This window comes from Orcinus orca, chromosome 1, assembly GCF_937001465.1.
Source record: "Orcinus orca chromosome 1, mOrcOrc1.1, whole genome shotgun sequence".
NCBI classification, from domain to species: domain Eukaryota; kingdom Metazoa; phylum Chordata; class Mammalia; order Artiodactyla; family Delphinidae; genus Orcinus; species Orcinus orca.
In genome coordinates this window covers 34,516,847-34,534,307 of record NC_064559.1, presented here as the reverse complement: position 1 = coordinate 34,534,307, position 17,461 = coordinate 34,516,847, and the positions used below count along the sequence as shown (strand labels likewise).

At 36.6% G+C, this 17,461-nt stretch overlaps 1 protein-coding gene across 5 annotated transcripts in view; it reads right to left on the bottom strand.

Moving 5' to 3' along the window:
* Positions 1–17,461, bottom strand: part of MDM4 (MDM4 regulator of p53) — a 41,992-nt gene that overhangs the window by 17,518 nt on the left and 7,013 nt on the right. For all 5 annotated transcript variants that reach the window (XR_007476246.1, XR_007476247.1, XM_033410578.2 and 2 more), the window contains exons 2-5: positions 8,715–8,826; positions 6,942–7,016; positions 4,627–4,760; positions 3,548–3,603 (exon numbers count right to left, since the gene is read on the bottom strand). Coding sequence is in view for 3 of the 5 variants with exons in the window: in XM_033410578.2 (XP_033266469.1) it covers positions 3,548–3,603; positions 4,627–4,760; positions 6,942–7,016; positions 8,715–8,792 (343 nt within the window). In the remaining 2 variants the exon portion in view is untranslated. The remainder of the gene's footprint in view (positions 1–3,547; positions 3,604–4,626; positions 4,761–6,941; positions 7,017–8,714; positions 8,827–17,461) is intronic.

Genomic DNA, 17,461 nt, shown 5'->3' with positions numbered 1-17,461 from the left:
AACAACCCTGGAGCCAGGTTTGGTCCCTAAAGATGATTCTGACCGGCCAAGGCTTTCATCCAAAAGGAAAGGAAAAATGAAAACTAATAAAAATGGCATAGATCAAGAGAGGCTATTTTCAAAATATATTACCAAAATATAATCTGAAGAAAAATCAAAAATGACTAAAAAATGTTCTTCCATAGCACGCTTTCAAATTCAATACAGAAAGTGATTCCAAGCACGGAATAATGGAGAGTATTTTATCATCTATTCCTATAGGTGTGTTTCCAAATTTGCCTAACTTGTTAACAATAAGAAAAAAAATTTGGCTTTTTAATTTAATTTTTATTTTCAAGTGTTAAAGCTATACAGTATTATGAAATCTAAAAATCTGGGATTTTTCCCACTTGCTTTATGACACAATAGCATCCTCATGCATTCTAAGTGTCAATGATGATTTCACAGTTTAAATTCCCATCCCCTGAATATAGATTCGTTTTTTTAATCAACCAGTCTTATTTTTCCCAGTTTCTATAAACATTTCCTAAGAAGGAAGAAGTAGATAAAGTTTTTCTCAAGGCCAATAAAAAGAAGCAAAGGAAAGAATAACCTGAGAGAATTTCTTAGATAGAGAAAAATGTATTTCAAGGCCTTGAAAATTTTTCAAGCACAAAAGAAGATGAAAACTTAGCTACAGGAAAAAAAAGATGCAGAAAATTTAATAACCTGGATCACTCATTATATGAGGCTATTTGTAACTATATGCACCCAAGTTAAGTCTATCATGGATTGGGTTCATCAGCTACTATCAGGTCCAGAAATAAGACACTTATGGAAAATGCCATCCTCATCCAATAAAGACTGCCAGAGAAAGAATACAGATCCTACAACTGGTCTGACAATTGAGCTGTTTGGCACAAAGCAAACACTTTCAAAACTGTAATTATAAAGAGCATTATTTCTAGAAGCATTTTTATAGATAAAATGGAGATACTAAGAGTTTCTTTCAAGAGCCAGCATTTTCTGACCACAGCAATCTTTCAAGATCAATTAATATACAATGCAGTGAAGCATTTCTTTAATAAAGTAATTTGATTACTGTCATTTCTAGTTCTATATACTACCTTAGGTTAAAACTATTTGAAGCAAAAAGAAATTATCGGAGAAAACTACAATGTTCAAGGAAATTTTAAAATAGATACAAAATTTGTCATATATATTTCATTTTATTAAAATACATGTGGAAATTTGGAGAAATGATTTATAAAGAACCACCTTCATTTCTTCAATCGTCAAAATAAAAGGTTTATCTCATTTGCAAAGGTATAAGATAGTTGATATGGAAGGTGCTTTTCTCATTTGCCTTTCAAATAAAACACATGCCACCCAATTTATGAAGATCAGCAGATGGCCAACCACAAGTACTAATGCAAGTTCAAGTCCAGAACAGACAACCACTCAAAATTACTTTGGGACAATTTCCTGGTTTTGATCACTGCACTACAGTTATGTAAGATGTTACCATTTGGGGAATCTGGGTAAAGAGTATATGCAAATCTTTTTAATACCTTCATAACATTTTTGTAAGTGAAATTATTTCAAAGTGATAAATTAAAGAACAAAGAAAATGTTTCAAAGATTTAATGTTCAGATTTTTTAAATGTGTTAAAAAAATTAATTGAGGCAAATTCTGTTACTAGCAAGGGTTAAAGAGACATCAATGTGTGGCACAAAGGAAAGAGCAAGGACTGGACAGTCACAAATATCTGCTCTATCCCTTATCAGTGGCATCTCATCTTGGACAAGTTACTCATTCTATTAAAAAAAAAAAAAAAAAAAAAAGCCCTCAGTTTCTTCATCTCCAGACCTTCCTCACAGGGCTGTTATGAGGATAAATTGAAATGTTTGCTACAGAAATGTTCACTTTAATATATGGCATGTTAAATTCTGCTGAGGAAGTGCAAGAAAGAAAATGAGAGAGAAAAAAAGTGAAAATTATACCCACTCTAGATATTCAGAGAACACATCAATCAGAAAGCAAATTTTAGTGAAAGAATAGATAAGCAAATATAAAATTATCTGTGTATTTCAAGCCTGTAGTGACTATCCCTGGAAAACCATACTATTTCACAAGTGACTGAATTTCAAATAAATGCTGTATCATTTGCAAGGCCTTCCCTCTCAAACAGAAATTTACAGCTGAGTGAAGTGGGCAAATGGCTCAGTGAAACCAAGAGGCTTCAAAATTCACTGTAAGTTCAAACTCACATTTCAATATGAGAGCAAAGTCTCTTTGCTCTCACTTTAAAGAGTAAATCTTTATTAGGAATGGATTTTTTTCAAACTATTTGTTTCAGTAAACTATTGAAAAATAACCTATCTAAAGGGATTACAAACTTGGGCTTTCTTCAAAGGACAACCTTACCTAAAATCTAATTTGAAACTCACAAAATGGCTTCATGTAGGAATGGAGAAAGAAGAAAGTTTCACTATTTGGAAATGAGTGAGAGTGTTACATTTTAGTTGTATCCAGTTTATTCAGTTATCTCTAACACACCATACTTCAGATCCCAAAGCAGCCAGTTTCCTGCACATAACTAATAAACTAAACTCAAAGGGCAGTATTTAAAAGATATAAAATCAAGCAAAAGGTTAGACAAATTGGCATTCAAATAACAGAAAGCTAAAACCTTTAGGTGAAAAGTTCTCGGGGGGATCTTTATAAGATGGATCAGGGTGACACCACATAAGCCCACAGAATCTTAACATCACTGAAAGAGGGACAGGTAGACCTTACAGGGCTCTGATGTGATGCAACAGATATATAAAGCACCACCTATGAAACATTCTCAACAAAACATTTAACCTTGAATCTATCCAAGCACTATTTGTTTACCAAAAATAGAAGAGACAGAGAAACATGTTAAACAACATCACAAGGATACAATCTGCAAACTAGAATGTGGGAAATTCTACAAGACAAATCATCTATTTCTTCAACAAACAAATGACATAACAAAAGGAGGGTTAAGTTTTATAGATTAAAATTACTTAACAGACATATCAGCCAAAGGCAAAGTGTGGACTTTGTTTGGATCCTGATTTGAATAAGCCAAATGTAAAAAGACATTTCTGAAATAATGGGTTAACCATGCATGAACTGCCTATTGGATAGTATTATGGAGTTACTGTTTATTTTGTTTATTATGTTAATTTTGTTGGGTGTAATAATGGCATTGTAGTTGTGTTTGAAGGAAAAATGTCCTTATCTGTTAGAGATTTTTTTTTAAAAGCCTTTGTAGATGAAGCAAATATGGCAAAACATTAACAATTACTACATCTAAGAGGTGGGCATTAATTATACTAATCTCTATTTTCACTATATTTGAAAATTTTCACAATGAAAAGTCAAATAACACAGTAGTAACATTCTGTGTGACAGGTATCCCTCCCAGTCATGCCAAGACAGCATTCAATTTCCATCTTGATCCTCCTTGTTCTCCCATAATTTGCCCCCCTGAACTCAAAATTGTGATAAAGACTGAAGAAATATAATGAGACATACCTGTAGTAGCAGTAGATAAAGTGACAAGATTCTTTCTTAGCATATCATAGAGAGGGCTGTCAAAGAGATAAAATTAAAAATTAATCCCACGGTTTTCCGTTAACATGGCATCTCCCAACATTCTTTATAACATATGAAGAGGCAGAATATTTTCCCCAGAATAGATTTTATTAAATTATTTAAGCATCAACATGTTAATACCCAAGCCCTTGTGTTACTCTGCAACCATTTAAAAAAACTAATTTACGTTTTATTTCATAAGCTAACAGTAACCCAAGTGGGGAGATTTCCTTCAAGACTACTTCCTTCTAAGAACTGAGTTTTACATTTTATTGGGGAATGGAGGTGGGAGACTTAGAAGAAACAGTCATCACAAAACTATAGAGAGAATGAGAACAATGACTTCTCAACTACTAATTAGCTTTTGACTGTGTAAGTCAATAACTATACACCCTGTGCAGCTGGAGAATGCCATGCAACAGGTAAGAATAGCTCTAATATGATTCTTATGAAGGCCATCGTTAACCTCAAACTGCCCAGCAATTCTACATTTCTCTCATCAGCTCACTCTTCCTCTCTATAACAACTGTTTCACAAAATTCTAATCTCGCCACATCAATCTCCCTCCTACCTAGGCCTTTACACATGATGTTCAATCTGCCAGAAGCTCTCCTTCAACCAGCTCCCTCTAACTAATTATCCTTCAGCTCTCAACTCAAATATCACTTCCTCAAGGAACCTTTCTTCCACCCCTAAGACCCTAAATCCCATCCTCCAACACAGCCTCATGTACCTCTTTTATGTAACACTTATCATAATATAATTTTACCATGTATTGATGTGATAATTCGATTAAGATGGGGAAGGGTGTCTACTGTCTCACTCTACTCTTTAAGCTCCGTAAAATTAGACACTGCGCTGCTCACTACTATGTTCTCAGTGCCTCGCAATCACCTGATATATGTAGGCCCAACAAATATTTTGTGGACTAAAAGATTAAATAACCATTAATAACCTATGGAGATTAAGTGGTTAGGTATAAGCACCCGAAAAGATAAACAAACCCTCACTCTTTTTACCTTGGATCTTTCACAGAGAAGCTCTGACGACCTAGTAGCTCTCCCAAAAGATCTCCACCACAATATACCATATGCTGCTCCTGCTGATCATAAAGCTGCTTCACCATTATATACTGGCCGAGATAGTGCATGACCTACATGGGAACAACATACTATGAAGAGATCTGTCCAGCTGCTGCCCAAAACACAAATTAAATGAGGAGATAAGGTAAGTTAGTTTACTAGAGAAAGAGGTAACATATAATGAACATGACTGTCAGTGCTTGTGTAAGGGGTCCTACAAAAGGACAGTTGCCCCCAATTACTCGGTTCATCTACTTATTATCATTCTGGACACTATCAGACCCTTACTTTTTAGAATAAAAATGTACCAGTCTGATAATGAGAAAAAGTGGTGAATTTACTTAGTATCCCCTTAATGTTCTCACCAGTCCAAGTAAAGGGGTCTGTTCTATTACTAGAAGTAATAAACTTTAAATTTGCCTGGATCATAAAAATATTTTCCAAGTCCAGGGGCACATAACTACTATAGGCTGTGATGTATGTTCACTTAAGTCTTTTTGGCAAATGAAGTACAATGGTAATAAGCCATTAGCACTATAAGTGCATAAAACAGAATTTAAGTGTTTATCAAATAAAAATTTAGTCTACCTGACCTTTTTCAGAGTTCACAAAATGGGAGGGAACACACACAAGTTCTTGATTCAAAATTTTTAAGTTATCCAATTTTCCTAATGTGATAGATTTTCCTCCAGGTGATAGATTTTTTTTTAATTGCTTAATAGTTAAGTTCACTTAATGATAGTAATAATTTTATCACAGATCACAAACGGACCAAAGTAGCTATCTTTATCTTTAGGCCCTGACTTCCCAAGAATTATAAGATATTTGCACAAAAATTTTCCTAATACTGTTTCCATTATATTGAAGCAATGATGCTCTTAGGCTCCCATCCATCCCAGGCAACATGTCCCAATATTAACGGAGCTCTCATATCTAATCAAATATCTAGAGAAAAATAAGATGAGAAAGAACACCTACTATAAGAAAAAGGAGGAAGGTTGGTTTGTTTGTTTGTTTTTGGCCATGCCATGCGGCATGTGGGATCTTAGTTCCTAAACCGGGATTGAACCTGTGCCCCCTGCATTGAGAGCGTGGAGTCTTAACCACTGGACCACCAGGGATGTCCTGGAAGTTTTATATTTATGTCTGTCCAACTTCCAGAAAAAAATAAATCCACTACAAGTATACAAAACAAGATCTTCAAAAACACTACTCTGAATTTCTATATGCTACTATTCTCATTATACCATATTGCCTCAATGCACATACTGATAACCAATATTTAAAAATAAAAAACTAGGAAATTCCTCTTTATGCACCAAGTAGTGTCAAGATTCATAATAAAGAGCTTACTGTGTAAACTGACTCCGTCCAACATTTCCCCCATAAAACATATGTAATTAACTCTGTCTTAACTCAGGCAAACTCTGCCATGCTACTGAAGGAGACAGCATAATGCATTATAACAACTTTATTGATATAAAAATCCACACTTTAATAACAGTTTGGAAAAAAGTCTTACCAGAATTTTACATACAAAGTCCAAAATGACAAACTTAATTTAAAATGATAAAAGAAATATGAGTATTCAAGAAAATCTGAAATGCCTCCAGATTTGTTTCCTTGAGAGGTAGAATGACTCAGGAGCATAGCATTGCTAACAGCTTTTATGAAAAGTCAAAAAGAAGCTTGAGAATTTTGTTTCCTCTGTTTAAGAAGGGTTCGATCTTCACCCTACTAAATCCAAGCAGTTCAAAGAGATTAACATTTTAATACTGAGTCTTTTCCACTTAAAGAATTCAATTTGTTTCTGTGTTAAAAGAAAACTTTAGAAACTAAATAAGTTATTTAAATGCATGTTTAAAATAACTCACAGTGCTCAAAAGAGTATCTGACAGATTTATAATGAAAAACTACTGCATTTAATTCCTGCCTCACAGCATATCTTGTAAATCATAGACAGTGTCTTTTTTTTTTTTTTTTTTTTTTTGGCCACACCATGCGGCTTGCTGGATCTTAGTTCCCCAACCAGGAATCGAACCCATGCCCCCTGCAGTGGAAGCACGGAGTCCTAACTACTGGACTGCCAGGGAAGTCCCTCGATGGTCTTTAAAATACAACAAAAGATGCCTCTCCAGTACCACAGGAATAGAACTTCCTTTCTTAGGCCTGATTTCAGAACTATACATTCATAGGCTTCTATTATACTTCTCAGCTTTTCTTTAAGCTGAGAATTTTCTTTGATGGCTTACCTCTTTAACAGTGAACATTTCACCTTGTGCACCTGCTGCCTGCAAAATCTTCAGAAGTGGCAGTTTTGGTCGTACCTGATATAAACATAAAATAAATTTGCTATTTACATTTCAATTAGACTGGTTTCTGAGCCCCAAGGGAAAAACAAATCTCCTTAAACTTTTTTTTTAACAAACCCTGGTTCATACTTAGCATCTAATAACTACAGAAGATCAGTCTATTACTTGTTAACTTCCTGAAAAATCACGTTTTCAAAAGGCAGCACATTCACACCCACTAGGATGGCTATAATAACCGGAAAAAAGAAAAGAAAAAAATAACCAGTGTTGGCGAGGATGTAAAGGAACTGGAACCCTTGAGCACTGCTAGGGGGAATGTAAAATGGTGCAGCTACTGTGAAAAATGGTTTGGCAGTTACTCAAAGAGTTAAGCATAGAATTACCATATGACCCAGCAGTTCCACTCCTAGGTATATATCCAAAAGAACCAAAACCAGGGACTCAAACAAATATTTGTACACCACTGTTCATAGCAGCATTATTCATAATAGCCAAAAGATGGAAACAACCTAAATACCACTGACAGATGAATGGATAAACAAGATGTGGTATATACATACAAGCAATAGTGACTTTGTTTGCCATCTCCTGACTCTGATTATACAGTCTGTCTTTAGTCACAGAATTTAATTTTTTTCATTTTATATGATCAAATTTGTCTCTCTCATCCTCTTACAGCCTCCTTGGTTTTGTCTTTTTTTTTTTTTAATATTTATTTATTTGGTTGCACTGGTTGTGGTAGGCGGGCTACTTTGTTGCGGCATGCAAACTCTTAGTTGCGGCATGCATGTGGGATCTAGTTCCCTGACCAGGGATCAAACCTGGGCCCCCTGCATTGGGAGCATGGAGCCTTAGCCACTGCACCAGCAGGGAAGTCCCTCCTTGGTTTTGTCTTATTTAAGGCCTCTCTTATTCTAAAGTTTCAAAATACTTCCTAAATTTTCTTCTAATATTTTTTATCATTTCACTTTTTACATTTAAATCTTTATCTCTCCGGAATTTGTTTTTGTACAAGGTTTGAGGTCTTCATTTACTTCCTTTCAGGGATGGCCAATTAAGTCAAAACCATTTATTACATAAGCCACATTTTCCCCCATCAAATCAAATTCCATCTTTATCATAAATTAAGGTACATAATATATATATGGTGCAATGTTTATGAAACCACAAAACAAAATTATGTATTTTATGTTAGAGGAAAAGATCTGGAACAAGACACACCAAATTGATAATAGTGTTATCTCAGAGGGAAGGGACTTAGGCAGAAGAAGGGAGGAGATGATCAAAGGAATCTCTACAGATAAATACTTTATAAATACATGATAAAGACTGAATTTTTTATAAGAATACACTTACTATATTTACAATTTAAAACTGATTTTTAAAGAAAACAAATTATATACAATGAAGTGAGAAGGAAGACAAATATATAACTTGGCCCCAAATCCTCCACTAGCCATCCATACCCTAAAACAGGATAGGTGTTTAAAATGTGCCATTTTGAGCAATCTGTAACCTCCAAGTATTTATTTAATCAATGATCAATTCAAATTTATAAGCATTGATACTGTTTACTAGTTTCCCTAATATGACATTTAAAAAAGGAATCTTTTCTGCTCTGAATGAAATCCTACAGTCAGTGAAGTCAGTTACATGACCCAATTTAATTTTTAAAAACTTAAAGAAAAATAGGAATGCCTAAAAATAAGTTACCTGATTGGTTTGTTCTGGAGAGATCCTGCAAGCACTGTCAGATGTTGAACAATGGGCAGAGGTGGAAAATGTTGTCATTTTGGCAGTGGTGAAATGAAGTCTGCTGATAAATCTAAAAGGAAAAAAATTGTAAAAATCTCTTCTAAAGTAGAAAATTCTCTTTAGGATTTACAAAAAAATCAACCAGCAGAAGTAAAAGAAACACATATATCACAGCACCCTACACAAGTGCAATGTACCCATGCTGAGGTTCTTGTTACCCTTCTGATCACTTTCTAGTTCAGATCCTGCAAAAAACTGAAGAGCTTCACTAAGAATAAGAACCATCTATACTTCCCTCAAGTGAAGCCTGCAAGAGAAACAGGTTCAGGCATGCTCCAACCTCTACACTGATGATAATGAGTAAACTGTTTTGGCTGAAAGTGAAATTTGCAATCATTACCTCCCCAGTTCTCTGGTATCTCCTCCTCTCTTGGACAGTGCTCAAGAGCACCCCCTAGGAGACAGATGCAGGGCTGGGGGAATTACCAAGATTAAGTAATAGATTTAAAGACTCCAAGAGCACCAAGGAAAACCTCTGCAACATGTTGCAACATGTCTTGGCAAGAGACCACAGGAAAGTCAGAGTCAAAATATTCAGTATCAGTTAAAGCAGCTTTTAAAATGTGCCAAGCCCAAAGAGTAAATACCTAAAAAGAGTAAATACCTAAATACCTATAAAATGGGTTGAACCAAGGTGGACATACATCATCAAAGGAAAGATATAGCATGAACTGAAATAAAGGGTAAGGTTTAATTAAAGTTTTTCACCTTTTAACTTTTGTCCTTAAAAAAAAAAAGCTATAGAGAAGGAAAATAAATTTTTAAATAAACTTGAGTTTACCTTCAGAACTTTTTCTAGTAAAAAGGTGACAAAAGTCAGTGAAATTTATAAATAAAAAAATCAACAGAGCCTGGGGACTTCTCTGGCAGTCCAGTGATTAAGCCTTCGCCTTCCAATGAGGGGGGTGTGGGTTCGATCCCTGGTCGGGGAGCTAAGATCCCACATGCCTCCCCATCAAAAATCCAAAACATAAAACAGAAGCAATATTGTAACAAATTCAATAAAGACTTAAAAACTGGTCCACATTGTAAAAAAAAAAAATCAACAGAGTCTGGTTTACAGCTAACAAGGTTCCTCACTCTTCTGAGAAGACTTATTAATGACAACAAAGTATAAATTCAACCCTCCTTCTGAGACAGGAAGGGGGCAGGGCACAACTGTTAGGTAAAACACTGACTGAAACTGCCCACCCTGGCCAAGCAAAGCAGTAACAATTTGCATGAGTTATTTTAGGACAGGAGATCCTTGGTAAGGAACTATCAAGCCACCACCAACCGGAATAATATGGGAAAGGTCAAGAGGAGAGAGGAGACGCCAGTCCACGTCCTACTAACCTCCTAGAATCCTCCTCGCTGGAATCCATCTTGGCTGAGCGGTTGCGCGCCACCAGAAAGGACCCTGAGTCAAAATGACTGGCCAACCCGGAAACTAATCCCATCACCATAAAACCCAAGACTGAAAGCCACTTGTGGCAGAGCAGTCCTCCTGAGTTCCCTTACCCTCCTACTCTGCCCGGGCGTCCCTTCCCAATGAAGTCTCTTGCTTTGTCAGCACGTGTGTCTACTCAGACAATTCATTTCTGAGTGTTAGACAAGAGCCCACTCTCGGGCCCTGGAAGGGGTCCCCCTTCCTGCAACACAACCTTTGAAAGAATGGCACAGCCTAAGAACCTGACATAAACTGGTTAGAACCAACTAGGTCCAAGATGGAGGACAAGTCGACTTCCACTAGACCTTGAGCCTCAGTATACACTCATTGTAACACATCAGCAAGCTAAATGACACACCCACAGGTACCATGACAGTTCTAAGGCCAACCATAAAGGTCAAAAATTGGTGGCCCAATTCCTGAAAATCCCCACCCCTTCCCCAATATAGCTGGAATACTCCTCCCACTCATTAGCCTATAATATTACCCACCCCTATAAAAACTGACAACCCCATACCCTGGTGCCTCTCTCACCTTCCGAAATGGCCCACAGTCTCTCTACGGAGTGTGTTTCTCCCTGAATAAATCATCTTTCATTTTACTATGGCTTGCTCTTGAATTCTTTCCTGCGCAAAGCCAAGAACCCACACTCGGACTTGCCTGAGACCTGGGACATGACCATCCTCTCATGCCCCACTCTCTTTCCTGCAACACTTCTATCAGCTTCCCTTGCTACAAAATGGGAAGTCAAACAGGATACAAGCATAACTTGTAGGGATTTTTTGTAAATTTATTTATTTGTTTGTTTATTTTTTGGCTGTGCTGGGTCTTCGTTGCTACTCGTGGGCTTTCTCTAGTTGTGGCGAGCGGGGGCTACTCTTCGTTGTGGTGCGTAGGTTTCTCATTGCAGTGGCTTCTCTTGTTGTGGAGCACAGGCTCTAGGTGTTTGGGCTTCATTAGTTGTGGCACACAGGCTCAGTAGTTGTGGCGCACGGGCTTAGTTGCTCCGTGGCATGTGGGATCTTCCTGGACCAGGGCTCAAACCTGTGTCCCCGGCACTGGCAGGCAGATCCTTAACCACTGTGCCACAAGGGAAGTCCCATAACTTGTCATTTTAAAGCAAATAGCGTTTAACTGGCATTTCAAACCTTATTAAAAAAAAAACTCATCTTGAGAACAAACATATGGACACCAAGGGGGGAAAGCGGTGGGGGGGGTGATGTGATGAATTGGGCGATTGGGATTGACATGTATACACTGATGTGTATAAAATTGATGACTAATAAGAACCTGCTGTATAAAAACATAAATAAAATAAAATTCAAAAATTAAACAAGAACAAAAACAAAAAACACCTCATCTCCCTAAACCTGCTAGTGCTATAGTCTCCCCCATCTCATTAAATGGCAGCTCCATCCTTCCAGTTGCTCAGGTCAATGACCGTGAAGTTATCCTCAATTCCTTTTTTTTCTCACACTTCACACCCAGTCTATGAATAAATTCTGAAGCTCTATCTTCAATATATATCCAAAATCAAAGCATTTCTCACTACCTCCGTCATTACTACACTAACCAAACTGCCCATCTCTGAACTGCCTTAGCTCGTAAAGGTTTTCTTGCTTCCACCCTTGCCCCTCTGGCTCCTAACCTCCTCCTTTTGTCTTTGCTCAAAATGTCATTTTATCAATGAGGCCACACATTTTAAATGTGACCACACATTTTAAAAACTGCTACTCCCAGCCCCCAGTATTCCCTATCTCCTTCCCTGCTTTATTCTTCTTTTCTTCACTGTCCTTGTTACCAACCAACACAGTATATACATTTTAATTTTTATCATGTAAAACATAAGCTGTAAGTGGGAAGGGATTTCTATTTATTTGTTCATTAATATATCCCCAGTGCCTAAACTGTCAATTATGTACATAGTAGAACAACACGATGGATACAAATATTAATAATAGTTTGGACAATTTCCAAAAATGGCCCCCAATAAACCACATCTCCCAACTGGCTACTCTACTGGTGACCACACAAAAAGGCCACGTGGAGAGGCTCAGTCATCCAGCTGAGCTCAGCTTTCCAACCATACCCTCCAAAGTATCACACATCTTGGGACATTCCAGCCTCAGGTGACACCTAACTCCAGCTGCATGACAGACTACAAGCCAGACCACCAGAACCAACGCATAGAATGGGATGTTCACCCCACAGAACTCAGCACATAGCATCATAAGAAATAAATGGCAAAGACTTATATAGAGCTTAATCTGTACCAGCACATATATTAATCTGTTTAATACTTAAATAATCCTATGATGTAGGCACTATTATTATCCTTACTTTATAAATGAAGCAAGAGAAGCACAGGGACATTATTTGCCCAAGATCACACAATTAGGAAACTGCTGAAGTCAAGATTTTAAACTCAGAACAGCTCTGAAGTCCCCACTTAGCAATATTTTTTTCCCATTAGACTTCAAGTACACAGAATTAATCACAATTCTTTCCTTCAATACATACTCTCATTGTTCATCCACACATGGCCCACTTTTACTTGAGTTTTCTTAATAATGCAATAAACATCCACAAACTAGGACTCTGGCAACAGTCTATACTTACCCATAAGATTCCCCCTCCCATTCCCCTGCCTCCTCCCAACAATCATCCTGAATTGTTTTGATTTTCTTCCCTTCCTTTTTATGCACTTTACTGCATCAAAATGGAATCCTAAAAAGTACATATTTTCAGTTTAGCTGCTTTTAACTCACAAAAAAGGAAGTATGTTGTATGTAATTTTAGGAATTTTTGTTTCACTAAAATAAATTCCTACTTCCCTGTCACTTGAGTTCCTTCATATAACATAAAAATTTACCATTTTTTAAAATTTTATTGAAGAATAGTTGATTTACAATGTTGTGTTTAATTTCTGCTGTACAGCAAAGTGACTCAGTTACACATATATAAATTCTTTTTCATATTCTTTTCCATTATGGTTTATCACAGGATACTGAATACAGTTCCCTGTACTGTACAGTAGGACCTTGTTGTTTATCCATTCTATACATAATAATTTGCATCTGCTAATCCCAAACTCCCAGTCCTTCCCTTCCCTACCCCATTACCATTTTTAAATTTACAATTCAGTGACATGAAGTACATTCACAATGTTGTACACCATCACCACTATGCATCACCAGAACTTTTTCATCACCACAAACTGAAACTCTGTACTCATAAAACAATAACTCCTCACTATCCCCTCTCCCCAGAGACCCTGGTAACCACTACCCTACTTTCTGTCTCTATGAATATGCCCATTCTAGGTACCTCATATAAATGAAATCATACAATATTTGTCCTTGTGTCTGGCTTATTTCATTTAGCATAATGTTTTCAATGTTCATCCATGTCATAGCGTATTTTATTCTTTATTTACTTTGCTGTATATTTCCAGTGTGTGATAGACATTTGAGTTGTTTCTAGGCTTTCACTATCATGAATAGTGCTATTAACGTTCTTCTATATGTGCCAAAAAGTATCTCATGGGCATATCTACAAGACAGATTGCTGGGTTATAGCATATATGAATATTCAACTTTAGGATCTGACACCAAACTGTCCTCAAAGTGTTTGTACCAATTTATAATCCTATCAGCAATGTATAAGATACCCTGTGAATCTACCTCCTTTCCAACATCTAATGTCCTAAGACTTTTTAATTTTTCCCAATCAAATAGGTATGGGCTTGGTCTACAGTTCCCTGATCACTAATGATGCTATCTCTTTACATGCTTATCAGCCATATGTGTTTCCTCTTCTGTGAAATGTGTTGTCTTTTACACACTTTTCTAATTGATTTTGTTATACTTACTGATTTGTAATAGTTCTATATATATTTTTAATATTAACCCTTTGTCAATTGGATGTCCTGCAAATATCTTCTCCCAATTTTTAACCTCCTTTCCATTTTCTAGAAGGTGGAAAAATCTTTTTGAGCAAAAACTTAATTTTAATTAAGTCAAATTTATATTTATCAATCTTCTATTTTTTAGTCAATGATCTCTGCCTGGGTTAAACAATCTTTTACTCTTCAAGGTCTCATTTTCACCTAGACTGTCTACTAAGATTTGTGTGTGTGTGGGAGGGGGATGTCTACTAAAACTTTTAAATTTTTGTTTATGGCATTTAAACCCTTAATCCGTCTAGAGTTGACTTTTTTCTTTTTAGAGGTCAGTTTTATTCTTTTTCTATATGGATGGCCATTTTTTTCCCAGCTGAATTTATTGAACATGACCTTCTTGACTGACAGCCACCTTTGTCGTGTATCAACATGCTTGAGTGTTTATGAGTTTTCTATTCTAGTCCACTGGTCTGATCTTCCTGTCTATACAATTTGACACTTTTTTTTTAAGTTTATTTTTTAAAGTTTTTTTGGCTGCACTGGGTCTTCGTTGCTGCACGCGGGCTTTTCTCTAGTTGCAGCAAGCGGGGGCTACTCTTTGTTGCGGTGCGCGGGCTTCTCATTGCCGTGGCTTCTCTTGTTGCAGAGCACAGGCTCTAGGTGCGTGGGCTTCAGTAGTTGTGGCTCACCAGCTCTAAAGCACAGGCTCAGTAGTTGTGACTCACGGGCTTAGTTGCTCGGCAGCATGTGGGATCTTCCCGGACCAGGGCTTGAACCTGTGTCCCCTGCATTGGCAGGCAGATTCTTAACCACTGCTCCACCAGGGAAGCCCCTGACACTATCTTAATTCTTCTATCTTATCAGGAGTCTTGCCATCCCACAGGGCAAGTCTTCCCCTCCCATTCCTTTTTAGAAGTGACCAGCTATTCTTGGGTCCTTAACTCTTCTATATAAAATTTAGCATCATCAAGTTTCATGAAAATCCCTGTTGGGATTATGAATGAAATTACATTTAATATATAGATCAAACTGTTTTTCAATTCATTAACATGACACATTCCTCTATTAAGATCTTATTTAATATCTCTTAGAAAAGTTGTACAATTTTCCCTTTAGAGGTCTAGCACATTTGTGTTAGACTGATTTCTAAAGTTGATATTGGTACTACTGTGATGCCTTCTCTTCCACTGCTTTTTAGTGGTTTTTGCATATGTACAGAAATACAAGTGACTTTCAATAATCTTATATCCAGTCACCTGCTAAACTTACGTAATTATTTTTAATAACTTGTCTGTGGATCCTTCTGTTTTCTATGTAAATGACCATATCACCTGCAGATAAAATTTTATTCCTTCCTTTCCAATTCTTGTGCCTCTAATTTCTTCTACTCATCTTACATTACTGCTTAGGACTGTCAATACAATGTTGAGTACACACGGTATCAGGCATTTTTGTCTCTGATTTTAAAGGGAGTGCTTCTAATGTTTCCCTACATAACATGTTTTCTCTATTTTTTTCTTATGGTTATTCTTTATCATCTTGAAAGGGTTCCTTTTGCTCCTCATCAAGAATATATCATGGGGACCTCCCTAGTGGCACAGTGCATAAGATCCCGAGTTCCCAATGCAGGGGGGTCAGGGTTTGATCCCTGATCAGGGAACCAGATCCCATATACATGCTGCAACTAAGAGTTCGAATGACACAACTAAGGAGCCCACCTGCCACAACTAAGACCCAGTGCAACCAAATAGATAAATTTTTTTAATGTGGTTAAAAAAAATATTAAAAAGAAGAATATATCATGGACATACACACTACTACATACAAAATAGATAACAAGGCCCCACTGTATAGCACAGGGAACTATACTCAGCATTTTGTAATAACCAGTAAGGGAAAAGAATCTGAAAAAGAATATATATATAACTGAATCACTGTGTTGTACACCTGAAACTAACACAACATTGTAAATCAACTATACTTCAACAAAATAAATTTTTTTAAAAAAAGGATTATATCATGGAAGAGTGATTTAGAAAATGCTTTTTCTGCACCTATCAAAATGATCATGATTTTTTTGGTTTTTTAATCTATTAATGTGGTAAATTTTGAATTTCATTTATGGATTTTCTAATATAGCTATCCTTGCACACCTGAGATAAATCCAACTTGGTTTTGGATATTATCCTTTTTTGCATACTGTTGGTTTTGATTTGCTAATATTTTGTTTAGGTTGTAAAGTCTCTGCTGGTGAATGAAATAAGTCTGTTATTTTCCACTGTCAAGTTTTTGTCTCATTTGGATGTCAGGGTTAGCTGGCAAATAGTCCCTATTTGTCTATTGCCTGAAAAAAAATTCTATAACAAAATTGAGATGTTCTAGTCTTTGAAAGATTTCTGACCTATAAAACTTATAAAACTTATAAAACCCAGTGCTTTCTTTGTGGAAAGATTTATGTATGTATGTATTTATGGCTGTGTTAGGTCTTCGCTGCTGTGCGCGGTCTTTCTCTAGCTGCAGCGAGCAAGGGCTACTCTTCGTTGTGGTGCACAGGCTTCTCATTGTGGTGGCTTCTCTTTGGTGCAGAGCACAGACTCTAAGTGCACGGGCTTCAGTAGTTGTGGCACACGGGCTCAGCAGCTGTGGCTCATGGGCTCTAGAGCGCAGGCTCAGAAGTTGTGGCACAAGTGCTTAGTTGCCCCGTAGCATGTGGGATCTTCCTGGAGCAGGGCTCAAACCCGTGTCCCCTGCATTGGCAGGCAGATTCTTAACCACTGCGCCACCAGGGAAGTCCTGTGGGAAGACTTTTAATTGCTGCTTTAGCTTAACAAATATTAGATTATTCAAGCTTTTTTCTTCTTCCATTTTGTCTAAGTCTTCAAAATTGCTGGCATATAGTTGATAGCATTCTTTTCATCTTTATTTAGTGGACAGTTGCATCCTTCTTTCCATTCGTGATATTGTTTAACATATCTTATTACTTCTTCTACTTTAAAAAATTTATTCTGTTCATTTCCTGATTATTATAAATTAGACACTTAGTTTACTCCTTTTATAATTGAATATTTAAGGCTAAAAATTCCTTCCCCCTCCTACCCCAGCACTACTTTTTTATTCAGCTCATAGGTATTGATATATAAAGTCTTCATTCTCATTCAGCTGTAGGTATTTTTAAATTTCCATAATTTATTTAATCCATGAATTATATAGCTATGCCTATGTATACTGTATTTCTCAAATGTATGTTTTTGTGATTAACCACTAATTTAGCAACACAGTGGGAGAGATCACCCTCTGCATAAAACTTGATCTTTG